The sequence below is a fragment of the Saccoglossus kowalevskii genome, chromosome 11, assembly GCF_978046115.1.
Source record: "Saccoglossus kowalevskii chromosome 11, keSacKowa6.1, whole genome shotgun sequence".
In the NCBI taxonomy this organism is placed as follows: Eukaryota; Metazoa; Hemichordata; class Enteropneusta; family Harrimaniidae; genus Saccoglossus; species Saccoglossus kowalevskii.
Window position 1 is genome coordinate 36,694,834 of NC_140651.1, and position 16,617 is coordinate 36,711,450.

Sequence of the window (16,617 nt, forward strand, 5' to 3'; positions counted from 1 at the left end):
TCAAAACCATAGTGTATTTGTGTGTGTTTGTAACTAACAATTCAGTATTCAAAACCATGGTGTAATTGTGTAACTAACAATTCAGTATTCAAACCCTTACAGCATTGAGCAAAGTTTGACAAGAATACTTACATCAAATATTAAAACTTTCTTAACTTCACCAAACTTTCCACATTCAGCTTTTAAATCATCTATAATTTCATTGATTGCCATTGGGTCCTCCTAGAAAAAAAACACATATAGTACTACATAAGACATACTGCTACATCAACCAAAAATCAGAGCATCTATGCACCAAGTTTCATCAAAAACTGATGTATGGTTCTTGAGATAGCAGTGGAACAGACGCGCGCACACGCACACGCGCACGCGCACGCACACGCACACGCACACGCACACGCACACGCACACGCACACGCACACGCACACGCACACGCACACGCACACGCACACGCACACGCACACGCACACACACACACACACACACACACACACACACACACACACACACACACACACACACACTGGGAGTCAAAAAACAGCATGTCATGAATGATTTTTTTAAGATCTGGAAATTGCATAGTATTATTACAACACTCATATTGCATAGAATGATGTGAATATCATGGATAGCAAGCATGGCAATATAATAGCTATACACATGTATGTTAACAATACTGATAACATATTAGAGGGCTGTTTTTACAATTATAAGCAATAGAGGGAAATATATATTATGTTTTACAGTATCATTTTATATAACGACTGTAGACTCAATATTGACAGTTTTGTTCTCTTCCAAGGACAACACTTATGTAATCCTACATTCCTAAAACACACAAGATTCTATCCTTTCTTTGGCCTACATGTCTGATTGCAAATTGTGAGTTGTTTGTAGCTGCAGGAAGAACACTCACCTATTCATGAAAGTGAAAGTGAGCCTCAGTCAAGTAACGTGTTAAAGTTAAACAATCAACAAAAACAAACAGTGTGGAACTTTTCTGTACAGAGGTTAAATTGTGCCACCCCTACCACATATTGTATACTATGACTCAGAAGAAAGTATGTTTATGACAAGGTGGCTATAGGTCTGCAGCTGAGTGCTGAAATGACCTTTAATAGACAACTAGGTACTAGACATACTTCTATTAGACAGCGTGTCTAAATGCAGGTAAAACAGCAAACATAGTTGGACACAATAATGGCAGTTTTCTATGTGGCAGGGGGCTAGCATCTTTTGTAAAGGTCTCAATGGCCCATTAAGTGATACAATTAGACTAAGCAAATATTCCAAATGTTTCTTATTGTGTCTGAGCAGTGGGGATAACACAAAGTTAACTTTGACTAGTAAACAACAAACTGTGTATGGGTACCACATTGGGTGGTCTGGGGCTGAACCTGAACTATTCTAATGGTATGAAAAGATAGAAATTAAATTCACTCTTAAGATATACCATATAACAGTTTTTAAAACATCTCTTCCATATATAGCCCATAAAAATGACATATAATGGTGTCAGATTGTGATGTGTTAAGATCAAGAAAATCAAAATTAGCATTTTGAACAAAAATCAAGAAAATATTCATTAAAAATTAAACAACAAATGTGAACAGCAGCCAGACATCTAACACACCAAATATAAAATCAGAACTCTGTATTGTCTTTAAATCAAGTCTATGCGTCTCAATCACAATCAGTCAGTCTAAAAGCTGCTAACATTTACTGCATTCTATTGACTGACACAGCCACTATTACATTTTGCAGCAATAAGAAATACATCAAATTTAACTCCAGGTTTATTTGCATACAAAAATTGCAAGTATATGTATTTGTTTGTTTTTTTACCCGAGACACACCTGACTGTTTTTCCACAAAATTGATACAAAATATCAGTTATTAAGCACAAGAATGTCATACTTTTACAATATTCAATCATATCATTTTGACAAACTTTACCACATTTATTGAAAAGCAATTATTTAAATTAACAAAATTTAACAGAAATTAGTTTCAATAATTAAAACAATTGAGAAATCACTGCATTCCATAAAACTCTCTGTCAACTTGTGTTTGTTTATCCAGAGCCCAATCTACTTTCATATTTTATAAAAAAAAAAATATTAATCATTACAATTAGGTGGAAACAAATAGTACGGTAGTTTGGTATGTAGTACATGTTCAGCAAATCTGATGATCTGTTGGTTTGTAGCCTTCACCCTTCCAGTGTCTAATCCCACTTTTCTCACCTATCACAAAATAAAGCCCACAGATAGTTTTTCTTTTTCTAAAAATTGTTGGTAAAGTTCTATAACAAACGTCCAATTGATTCAAAATTATGGAAAGAATTATAAAAAGAATACCGGTACATGAAAATAGATAAAATGTTGCTGGTGCTCAAAGAGTATACATGTAGTTAATAGGTAGGGAACTGACTAGGGAAACTCTAGCCTTTACAGGTGGGCTATCATTGTATTCAACAACTCAATACAAATACTTGTACACTGTTATTACCTATATACACCAATCAATAGAGTTGTTTCACTGTTAATGGAGTGACAGTCCTACTTCCAACAACAAATTGCTTTTGAAGAGTTATCCTTTGAGCAATGTGTGATTGATGTAGACTGGATAACTCCTTGATAGCTATAACACAGCTAAGGTAAAAGTCTGCCAGCCACAGGATTAGTCACGTTGTGTTATTTATAACACAGGTAAAGTAAATTCTTCACCACTTTGTGGACTTAATAAACCTTTTAAGAGGTAGATAAAAATTCAAACAGGAATTTACTGAGACTATAGTGTATGGATAGGTATGTACGTATGAGACAGACACACAGACTTTAATATTTGAATATTTTTCCTTTTCAGCTTACTCAACACATCAACTGCTGTAAGCCTAGATGAAAATTCACAGTAGGCAATGCGTTAAAGTATGTAAAATATATCAATTAAAATCACATCATTCATTATTGTAAAATCTCTATAAGAAGCTGCCACTTCTATTAAAATGGTACAATGCCATTTCTATTAGAGCATCTACACATATGAGAAATGATGATACTGGTACACATTCTTATGTACTCATCATTGTTCAATCAGTATCACTTAGTCATTTTGGATGACAGTTATTTTTGTGTATGATATCAGTAACAGAGATATAACAGACAAAACTGAAGATGTCATCACATTACCAGCAGAGATATCACAGTCTGAACTATACATATCCAATTCTATTTATCTAATAATCAACTTGTTGCCATTTTAAATTGTATTCACCCAACCAAATTTATTATTAATTGGCTATCTCTACTACAAGCACATGATTTTCAATTTTTTGGGCACTTTTATTTTTCCTGCCAAAATGTTGGTAATTTTGTATGTATTTTACAGTATACCAGTTACAAAATAAATCAGACAAACATCTTGTTGGTCCTACCATGTACAGAAAAAGTCATAAAACATTAAATCAAAGAAAGCTTAGAAAGAACTCGCGTGTGCTGAGAGTATTGGAGACACATTAAATCAAAGAAAGCTTAGAAAGAACTCCCATGTGCTGAGAGTATTGGAGACACATTAAATATAATTCGAAATTACTTAGCTGAAAACTAATTATGCAAATCAGAAAATTAATATGAACAGATTTGAGTGTAAAACTAATGAGGTCTGCGCAATATAACAGAAAATCTATGTTTCCAAGTTTAATTGAAATGTGATTAGAACCAAAAAATTATGAATTATTATGCTTATTAGGGAATTAATATGAACAGATTTTTACCCCAAACTAATTAGGTTTGTACATTGTCCTAAAGCATCTTTGTACTAAGTTTCATTGAAATGGAATAATTAGTACTTTAGATATCAGTGTGAAAGCTTAAAATTGGTTAATTATGCAAATTAGGTAATTAATATGCACAGATTTTAACCCACAATTATCCAGGTCTGTCTATTGTCCTACAGCATCCATGTACATTCAATGATATGCGATGTTTAGTACCTGAGATATCAGTGTGAAAGTTGGTTAATTATGCAAATTAGGTGATTAATATGCACAAATATTTACCGGAAACTAATTGGGTCTGCATAATTCTAGATTCATTGAAATGTGATGATTAGTACTTTAGATATCAGTAGAAAAGCTGAAAATTAATTATGCAAATTAGTTAATTAATACGCACAGATTTTAACCCACAATTATCCAGGTCTGTCTATTGTCCTACAGCATCCATGTACATTCAATGATATGCGATGTTTAGTACCTGAGATATCAGTGTGAAAGTTGGTTAATTATGCAAATTAGGTGATTAATATGCACAAATATTTACCGGAAACTAATTGGGTCTGCATAATTCTAGATTCATTGAAATGTGATGATTAGTACTTTAGATATCAGTAGAAAAGCTGAAAATTAATTATGCAAATTAGTTAATTAATACGCACAATTATTTACCCTAAAACTAATCATGTCTCTGCATAGTCCTAAAGGATCTATGTACCAAGTTTCATTGAAATGCGATGGTTAGTACTTGAGATACCCGTGGAAAAACTGAAAATTAACTAATTATGCAAATTAGGTGATTAATATGCACAAATATTTATCGGAAACAATCAATCTCTGCATAGTCCTTGAGTATGTAAGTACCAAGTTTCATTGAAATGTAATGCTCACTACTTATATCAAATGCTGAAAAATAATTAATTATGCAAATTAGGTAATTAATATGTACTGATATTACCATAAAAACTATCAGGTCTGTACAGTGTCATATGACATCTATGTACCAAGTTTCATTGAAATGTGATGATTAGTACTTAAGATAGTGGAAAAACCGAAAATTGACTAATCATTATGCAAATTAGGTAATTAGTATCCACGGATTATTACCAAAAACTAATCAAAACCTAGCATTAGTTCAGAGCATGTATGTACAAAGTTTCATCAAAATCAATGAGTGTTTGTTTAGATATCAGTGGAACAATCATGGAACAGCTAAAAATCAGCTAATTATCATGCAAATTAGGTAATTAATATGCACGGATTTTTACCAAAAACTAATCAAATCTGCACATATGTTCAGAGCATCTATGTACCAAGTTTCATCAAAATCCAATGAGTGGTTCTTTAGATATCAGTGGAACAGTCATAGAACAGCTAAAAATTAGCTAATTATCATGCAAATTAGGTAATTAACGAGCATGGATTTTTACCAAAACCTAATCAAATCTGCGCATTGGCCCAGAGCATCTATGCACCAAGTTTCATAAAAAACCGATGTATGGTTCTTGAGATAACAGTGGAACAGTCGGACACACATACACACATACACCCACACACACACACACACACTAACTGCAAAGACTCCCACTATGTGCTTCGCACATGGGAGTCAAAAATAATTCAAAATTACTTGAACTTGAGAGATTGATGGAAAAACTTATGCAAATAAGGTAACTAATATGAACAGATTTAAGTGTAAAACTAATAAGGTCTGCACAATGTAAAAGTAATAAGATCTGCGTAACGTAATATCTATGTACCAAGTTTCATTGAAATGTGATTAGAACCAAAAAAATATTCTTATGCTAATTAGAGAATTAATATGAACAGATTTTAACCCAAAATTAATCAGGCTGTCTATTGTTCTAGAGCATTTATGTACTAAATTTTATTCAAATGTGATGATCAGTACTTGAAAAACCAGTATTAATTAATTATGTTAATTAGGTGATTAAGAAGCATAAATATTTACCAAAAACTAATATGGTGTATAGTCTTAGGTTCATTGAAATGTGATGGGTGCTATTTAAAAGTTTCATTGAAATCCAATGAGTGGTTATTTAGACATCAGTGCAACAGCCATGGAACAGCAAAAAATTAACTAAAAATTAGGTAATTAATATGCACAATTATCTACCCCAAAATTAATCAGGTCTCTGCATAGTCCTAGAAGATCTATGTCGCAAGTCTCATTGAAATGTGATGATTAGTACAGGTGAAAAGCTAAAAATTAACTAATTATGCTAATAAGGTGATTAATATGCACAAATATTTACCCAAAAACTAATTAGGTCTCTGCACAGTCCTCAAGTAACTATGTACCAGGTTTAATTGAAATGTGATTATTACTACTTGAAATATCAAAAGCTGAAAAATAATTAATTATGCAAATTAGGTAATTAATATGTACTGATATTACCCTAAAAACTATCAGGTCTGTGAAGTGTCATGACATCCATGTACCAAGTTTTATTGAAATGTTATGATTAGTACTTGAGATATCAGTGGAAAAGCCGAAAATTGATCAATCATTATGCAAATTAGGTAATTAATATAAACAGATTTTTACCCAAAACTAATCAAATCTGTGCATTAGTTCAGAGCATCCATGTGCCAAGTTTCATCAAAATCCAATGAGTGGTTCTTCAGATATCAGTGGAACAGTCATGGAACAGCTAAAAATCAGTTAATTATCATGCAAATTAGGTAATTAATATTCAGATGTGCTTCACACATGGGAGTCAAAAATGATTTAACCCAAAATGTAGTTTTTGTTTTCACATGTTGTATATTCAAATGGAAAGAAATTCAAGTTGTTATCATTGTTTATAATGTATATGGAATTTTCCTGTGCACATATTTATTTATTACCACCAGACTTTCTTCCCAACATTTTACTGCATGTATTCATATATTCACCATATTTCTGGAAATGAACCCTAATTTTGGAGCCAACAGACAAAATTTTAGTCAATTTTGTGAGTTTGTGACGAAAAGAGGGTGGTGAAATAGTTCAAGGGGTAATTTTGAACCAAACCAAATGGACCTACCTTTCCACTGACTAGAATATTTAAAAATTTTAAAAACAATTGAAAGTTGATTTTTGCATTCAAAAGGTAATAAGTAATAAGATGACATAGTCACTCTTAGTCGCAATTATTTCAGAAACCTCTCAGAATTTGAGTTGGAAATCACTAAAAAGTGTCAACAATCTTGAATCAATTAAATCTTAGAACTAACTTTCTTGTTGAGGGTATGGAAGGCAAATCAAGTAGAAATAGAGAATATGTAAGATTACGTTTTTAAACAAATATTCACTAAAATCACAGAATTGACAATATCATCATGAATTATTCAAATTTAATAGAGGTCCACCCAAGTTACACATTACTAAGTATCAAAGCAATTAGAGTAGCGAGTATTCAAGAAGAAGTCGAAAATAACATTTTTGACCAAGAATTACAAAAATATTTATTAAAAATAGAGAATTGATATGAACTTGAAATGATTGAATCTCATAAAGTTCCACCCAAGGAACATAATTATTAACCAAGTATGAACACTATAGAGTTAGCAGTTATACAGCCACAGTATTATAGTTATACAGCCACAGTATTACAGTTATACAGCCACAGTATTACAGTTATACAGCCACAGTATTACAGTTATACAGCCACAGTATTACAGTTATACAGCCACAGTATTACAGTTATACAGCCACAGTATTACAGTTATACAGCCACAGTATTATAGTTATACAGCCACAGTATTACAGTTACACAGCCACAGTATTACAGTTATACAGCCACACAGTATTACAGTTATACAGCCACAGTATTACAGTTATACAGCCACAGTATTACAGTTATACAGCCACAGTATTACAGTTATACAGCCACAGTATTACAGTTATACAGCCACAGTATTACAGTTATACAGCCACAGTATTACAGTTATACAGCCACAGTATTACAGTTATACAGCCACAGTATTACAGTTATACAGCCACAGTATTACAGTTATACAGCCACAGTATTGCAGTTATACAGCCACAGTATTGCAGTTATACAGCCACAGTATTACAGTTATACAGCCACAGTATTACAGTTATACAGCCACAGTATTACAGTTATACAGCCACAGTATTACAGTTATACAGCCACAGTATTACAGTTATACAGCCACAGTATTACAGTTATACAGCCACAGTATTACAGTTATACAGCCACAGTATTACAGTTATACAGCCACAGTATTACAGTTATACAGCCACAGTATTACAGTTATACAGCCACAGTATTACAGTTATACAGCCACAGTATTACAGTTATACAGCCACAGTATTACAGTTATACAGCCACAGTATTACAGTTATACAGCCACAGTATTACAGTTATACAGCCACAGTATTACAGTTATACAGCCACAGTATTACAGTTATACAGCCACAGTATTACAGTTATACAGCCACAGTATTACAGTTATACAGCCACAGTATTACAGTTATACAGCCACAGTATTACAGTTATACAGCCACAGTATTACAGTTATACAGCCACAGTATTACAGTTATACAGCCACAGTATTACAGTTATACAGCCACAGTATTACAGTTATACAGCCACAGTATTACAGTTATACAGCCACAGTATTACAGTTATACAGCCACAGTATTACAGTTATACAGCCACAGTATTACAGTTATACAGCCACAGTATTACAGTTATACAGCCACAGTATTACAGTTATACAGCCACAGTATTACAGTTATACAGCCACAGTATTACAGTTATACAGCCACAGTATTACAGTTATACAGCCACAGTATTACAGTTATACAGCCACAGTATTACAGTTATACAGCCACAGTATTACAGTTATACAGCCACAGTATTACAGTTATACAGCCACAGTATTACAGTTATACAGCCACAGTATTACAGTTATACAGCCACAGTATTACAGTTATACAGCCACAGTATTAGTTATACAGCCACAGTATTACAGTTATACAGCCACAGTATATTAGTTATACAGCCACAGTATTACAGTTATACAGCCACAGTATTACAGTTATACAGCCACAGTATTACAGTTATACAGCCACAGTATTACAGTTATACAGCCACAGTATTACAGTTATACAGCCACAGTATTACAGTTATACAGCCACAGTATTACAGTTATACAGCCACAGTATTACAGTTATACAGCCACAGTATTACAGTTATACAGCCACAGTATTACAGTTATACAGCCACAGTATTACAGTTATACAGCCACAGTATTACAGTTATACAGCCACAGTATTACAGTTATACAGCCACAGTATTACAGTTATACAGCCACAGTATTACAGTTATACAGCCACAGTATTACAGTTATACAGCCACAGTATTACAGTTATACAGCCACAGTATTACAGTTATACAGCCACAGTATTACAGTTATACAGCCACAGTATTACAGTTATACAGCCACAGTATTACAGTTATACAGCCACAGTATTACAGTTATACAGCCACAGTATTACAGTTATACAGCCACAGTATTACAGTTATACAGCCACAGTATTACAGTTATACAGCCACAGTATTACAGTTATACAGCCACAGTATTACAGTTATACAGCCACAGTATTACAGTTATACAGCCACAGTATTACAGTTATACAGCCACAGTATTACAGTTATACAGCCACAGTATTACAGTTATACAGCCACAGTATTACAGTTATACAGCCACAGTATTACAGTTATACAGCCACAGTATTACAGTTATACAGCCACAGTATTACAGTTATACAGCCACAGTATTACAGTTATACAGCCACAGTATTACAGTTATACAGCCACAGTATTACAGTTATACAGCCACAGTATTACAGTTATACAGCCACAGTATTACAGTTATACAGCCACAGTATTACAGTTATACAGCCACAGTATTACAGTTATACAGCCACAGTATTACAGTTATACAGCCACAGTATTACAGTTATACAGCCACAGTATTACAGTTATACAGCCACAGTATTACAGTTATACAGCCACAGTATTACAGTTATACAGCCACAGTATTACAGTTATACAGCCACAGTATTACAGTTATACAGCCACAGTATTACAGTTATACAGCCACAGTATTACAGTTATACAGCCACAGTATTACAGTTATACAGCCACAGTATTACAGTTATACAGCCACAGTATTACAGTTATACAGCCACAGTATTAGTTATACAGCCACAGTATTACAGTTATACAGCCACAGTATTACAGTTATACAGCCACAGTATTACAGTTATACAGCCACAGTATTACAGTTATACAGCCACAGTATTACAGTTATACAGCCACAGTATTACAGTTATACAGCCACACAGTATTACAGTTATACAGCCACAGTATTACAGTTATACAGCCACAGTATTACAGTTATACAGCCACAGTATTACAGTTATACAGCCACAGTATTATAGTTATACAGCCACAGTATTACAGTTATACAGCCACAGTATTACAGTTATACAGCCACAGTATTACAGTTATACAGCCACAGTATTACAGTTATACAGCCACAGTATTACAGTTATACAGCCACAGTATTACAGTTATACAACCACAGTATTACAGTTATACAGCCACAGTATTATAGTTACACAGCCACAGTATTACAGTTATACAGCCACAGTATTACAGTTATACAGCCACACAGTATTACAGTTATACAGCCACAGTATTACAGTTATACAGCCACAGTATTACAGTTATACAGCCACAGTATTATAGTTATACAGCCACAGTATTACAGTTATACAGCCACAGTATTACAGTTATACAGCCACAGTATTACAGTTATACAGCCACAGTATTACAGTTATACAGCCACAGTATTACAGTTATACAGCCACAGTATTATAGTTATACAGCCACAGTATTATAGTTATACAGCCACAGTATTACAGTTATACAGCCACAGTATTACAGTTATACAGCCACAGTATTACAGTTATACAGCCACAGTATTACAGTTATACAGCCACAGTATTACAGTTACACAGCCACAGTATTACAGTTATACAGCCACAGTATTACAGTTATACAGCCACAGTATTACAGTTATACAGCCACAGTATTACAGTTATACAACCACAGTATTACAGTTATACAGCCACAGTATTACAGTTACACAGCCACAGTATTACAGTTATACAGCCACAGTATTATAGTTATACAGCCACAGTATTACAGTTATACAGCCACAGTATTACAGTTATACAGCCACAGTATTACAGTTATACAGCCACAGTATTACAGTTATACAGCCACAGTATTACAGTTATACAGCCACAGTATTACAGTTATACAGCCACAGTATTACAGTTATACAGCCACAGTATTAGTTATACAGCCACAGTATTAGTTATACAGCCACAGTATTAGTTATACAGCCACAGTATTACAGTTATACAGCCACAGTATTATAGTTATACAGCCACAGTATTATAGTTATACAGCCACAGTATTAGTTATACAGCCACAGTATTATAGTTATACAGCCACAGTATTAGTTATACAGCCACAGTATTATAGTTATACAGCCACAGTATTACAGTTATACAGCCACAGTATTACAGTTATACAGCCACAGTATTACAGTTATACAGCCACAGTATTATAGTTATACAGCCACAGTATTACAGTTATACAACCACAGTATTACAGTTATACAGCCACAGTATTACAGTTATACAGCCACAGTATTATAGTTATACAGCCACAGTATTAGTTATACAGCCACAGTATTAGTTATACAGCCACAGTATTATAGTTATACAGCCACAGTATTACAGTTATACAGCCACAGTATTACAGTTATACAGCCACAGTATTATAGTTATACAGCCACAGTATTACAGTTATACAACCACAGTATTACAGTTACACAGCCACAGTATTACAGTTATACAACCACAGTATTACAGTTATACAGCCACAGTATTATAGTTATACAGCCACAGTATTACAGTTATACAGCCACAGTATTACAGTTATACAGCCACAGTATTATAGTTATACAGCCACAGTATTACAGTTATACAACCACAGTATTACAGTTATACAGCCACAGTATTACAGTTATACAACCACAGTATTACAGTTATACAGCCACAGTATTACAGTTATACAGCCACAGTATTACAGTTATACAACCACAGTATTACAGTTATACAGCCACAGTATTACAGTTATACAGCCACAGTATTACAGTTATACAGCCACAGTATTACAGTTATACAGCCACAGTATTACAGTTATACAGCCACAGTATTACAGTTATACAGCCACAGTATTACAGTTATACAGCCACAGTATTACAGTTACACAGCCACAGTATTACAGTTATACAGCCACAGTATTACAGTTATACAGCCACACAGTATTACAGTTATACAGCCACAGTATTACAGTTATACAGCCACAGTATTATAGTTATACAGCCACAGTATTACAGTTATACAGCCACAGTATTACAGTTATACAGCCACAGTATTACAGTTATACAGCCACAGTATTACAGTTATACAGCCACAGTATTACAGTTATACAGCCACAGTATTAGTTATACAGCCACAGTATTACAGTTATACAACCACAGTATTACAGTTATACAGCCACAGTATTACAGTTATACAGCCACAGTATTACAGTTATACAGCCACAGTATTACAGTTATACAGCCACAGTATTACAGTTATACAGCCACAGTATTATAGTTACACAGCCACAGTATTACAGTTATACAGCCACAGTATTACAGTTACACAGCCACAGTATTACAGTTATACAGCCACACAGTATTACAGTTATACAGCCACAGTATTACAGTTATACAGCCACAGTATTACAGTTATACAGCCACAGTATTATAGTTATACAGCCACAGTATTATAGTTATACAGCCACAGTATTACAGTTATACAGCCACAGTATTACAGTTATACAGCCACAGTATTACAGTTATACAGCCACAGTATTACAGTTATACAGCCACAGTATTATAGTTATACAGCCACAGTATTATAGTTATACAGCCACAGTATTATAGTTATACAGCCACAGTATTACAGTTATACAGCCACAGTATTACAGTTATACAGCCACAGTATTATAGTTATACAGCCACAGTATTACAGTTATACAGCCACAGTATTACAGTTATACAGCCACAGTATTACAGTTATACAGCCACAGTATTATAGTTATACAGCCACAGTATTACAGTTATACAGCCACAGTATTACAGTTATACAGCCACAGTATTACAGTTATACAGCCACAGTATTACAGTTATACAGCCACAGTATTACAGTTATACAGCCACAGTATTACAGTTATACAGCCACAGCATTACAGTTATACAGCCACAGTATTATAGTTATACAGCCACAGTATTACAGTTATACAGCCACAGTATTACAGTTATACAGCCACAGTATTATAGTTATACAGCCACAGTATTACAGTTATACAGCCACAGTATTACAGTTATACAGCCACAGTATTATAGTTATACAGCCACAGTATTACAGTTATACAGCCACAGTATTACAGTTCATAATACTAACACTTGAAATGAGTTTGATATTACTATGGTTTATCCCAGTGCTTAAATCCGATCTGGTTGCTGAGTTATCAGAAAATTGACCACTTTCCTGAGATATCATGGTGAAATGAACAAATCTAGGAGAGGTCCACTTGAGGTACCTTTTTGTAAAATATCAAAGCAATCAGGCTTGTAGTTTTCAAGGAGAAGTCGAAAAAATAAAAAGTTGATGACCAGTTGAAATTTTATGATTTTAGGTTTTTTGATGAAAATGGACACCAGGCAAATAAATTTCATTAAAGATAACATTCGACCCATTGTGTCTTTCCTTTATACAAAATTTAAACCAAATCTGTCAAACACATCATCATCTCTTCTTTTTTTGTAGTTTTTGTTTTGTTTCTTAGAATAGTATTTGACTATGTACTATTCAAAATGAATAATGTCAAAGTTATTATTAGTATTACAAACTAAACCTACTATTTCGGACAATATCCGACAAGAACTACAGCACAATATTGACTTGGTAAATGATCCCTATATACTACTCAGTACTGTACATACTAGATAGAGTATGATAAAAATTGATTGTAATGTGTCATTGCTGTGGACATGGTTCAGGCTGTACAATATTGATTACATGTTGGAAAAACTTGCCATTAAATATAAAGCAAATTGATGATTACCTGGAAAGTGTCAAAAACATGTCATGAAATTTCTCCCAACAGAAATAAATTGTTTATAAATTATACTGAATGGAATTAATACAAATATTTTTTGTATAAAATTTATACATATATTATATTATTTATTTTGCCATTGTACTATTCATTGTCTGTATTTTAAAATGTTTGTGTATGAAGGTGAATGACCTTAATGCATAGAAGCTTGTAAAAGACGACATTCCTATAGATTACTATAGTACTATCAGAGAGTAGTGTAAGATAAAAATATTACAAACAAAAAATATATGTAAATAAAAGAAAATACACAATAATAGGGGACTTCTACAGGTTGACTGAGGGGACTTCTACAGGTTGACTGAGGGGACTTCTACAGGTTGACTGAGGGGACTTCTACAGGTTGACTGAGGGGACTTCTACAGGTTGACTGAGGGGTCTCCTAAAGGTTGACTGAGGGGTCTCCTAAAGGTTGACTGAGGGGACTTCTACAGGTTGACTGAGGGGACTCCTACAGGTTGACTGAGGGGACTCCTACAGGTTGACTGAGGGGACTCCTACAGGTTGACTGAGGGGACTCCTACAGGTTGACTGAGGGGACTTCTACAGGTTGACTGAGGGGACTTCTACAGGTTGACTGAGGGGACTCCTACAGGTTGACTGAGGGGACTCCTACAGGTTGACTGAGGGGACTCCTACAGGTTGACTGAGGGGACTCCTACAGGTTGACTGAGGGGACTCCTACAGGTTGACTGAGGGGACTTCTAAAGGTTGACTGAGGGGACTCCTAAAGATTGACTGAGGAGACTCCTAAAGATTGTCTGAGGGGACTCCTAAAGATTGACTGAGGGGACTCCTACAGGTTGACTGAGGGGACTCCTACAGGTTGACTGAGGGGACTTCTACAGGTTGACTGAGGGGACTCCTAAAGGTTGACTGAGGGGACTTCTACAGGTTGACTGAGGGGACTCCTACAGGTTGACTGAGGGGACTCCTACAGGTTGACTGAGGGGACTTCTACAGGTTGACTGAGGGGACTTCTACAGGTTGACTGAGGGGACTTCTACAGGTTGACTGAGGGGACTCCTAAAAGTTGACTGAGGAGACTCCTAAAGATTGACTGAGGGGACTCCTACAGGTTGACTGAGGGGACTCCTAAAGATTGACTGAGGGGACTTCTACAGATTGACTGAGGGGACTCCTACAGGTTGACTGAGGGGACTCCTACAGGTTGACTGAGGGGACTCCTAAAGGTTGACTGAGGGGACTCCTAAAGGTTGACTGAGGGGACTCCTAAAGGTTGACTGAGGGGACTCCTACAGGTTGACTGAGGGGACTTCTAAAGGTTGACTGAGAGGACTCCTACAGTATAACTATATTGTATTTATAACTAAAATAGTATTAACTAAAATACAGAGCAAGAAGTTAAAGGTCAAAGAAACCATATGTGCAGTTCAAGTTTAACCTAATGGAGTTAAAGAGAATTCTTAATTGAATTGTGTGAGAAATAGTTCAAGTAATGCGTACAAATTGCTCTAGTTGTATCCTTACTATTTGAAGGAATTAAACGCATATTTTCACATTCCATCTATTATTGAGTGACTCTATTCAATGGTTAATCTTATTAAGCTTAAACACATACAAGTATGTGGCAAGTATTCACTCTATAAACTGAATGCAACTGTGACACACTATGATATACTCTCATACAAATACATATTTTTATGTAAAACTATGTGGACTCCAGACCCAGTGTCAGCTGATATTACATACAACTTATACATATAGGATTAGTGTTAAGACATAAAACAAGGCTTAATAATAAACATTAGTGATTACAAACAATCTCAGTATGTAACTGTTTGATGCAATAATCTCTCTTCTGCTCTGCCATTTCTTTTTTATGGTAAAATATTGCATGCAGGTTATGAACATACTGTGTAGGTTACTGGATAACAAGGACAGGTGTCTTGCTGCCATTAATGGAAACACACAAACTAATCCTGAGCATTGCTAACACTAATACTAAATGACTTGGAGTGGTACACTCTTAAAAACCTACAGATTCATAGGGGAGGTATATACATCTCTAAGTACCTATCAAAACACATATGTATACTTGTAATTGCCTCCAGATCCTGGTTAACTGAGGGTTGAGACTTCATTGAGGTACAATTCAATGGTAGCTTTACTTTATCCATGTATATTGCTGACTAATTCTGTGGCTTGGTAATAATAATCTAGTGACTGCCTTGACTGGTAATTCTTTTGCACATCTCCAGTTGACTACTCAATAGAATACATCTTTTTGCACTGTGGGAACTGCCAAGTGAGCTAATCACCACAGCATATAGTTAATAAGCATCACAGTATGAAAGATTTAACCAATGCCCTTTTACACAGTATTCTCAGCACATTACGCAATTTGTATGGTCAAAAGGGATGCTAATATTCCAATACAGGTTAGCTCTACTTCCTATACTAACTACATAGTAGTCACTATATACCAATACATTCACACAGCTTGTTATCTCAATCAAAGTGTGTCAGTT

General features: G+C 34.7%; 1 protein-coding gene across 1 annotated transcript in view; it reads right to left on the bottom strand.

Moving 5' to 3' along the window:
* Window positions 1–16,617, bottom strand: part of LOC100379084 (17S U2 SnRNP complex component HTATSF1-like) — a 66,927-nt gene that overhangs the window by 13,650 nt on the left and 36,660 nt on the right. Inside the window, exon 8 of the mRNA XM_085505160.1 lies at window positions 133–222. Coding sequence (XP_085361286.1) covers window positions 133–222 — 90 coding nt within the window. The remainder of the gene's footprint in view (window positions 1–132; window positions 223–16,617) is intronic.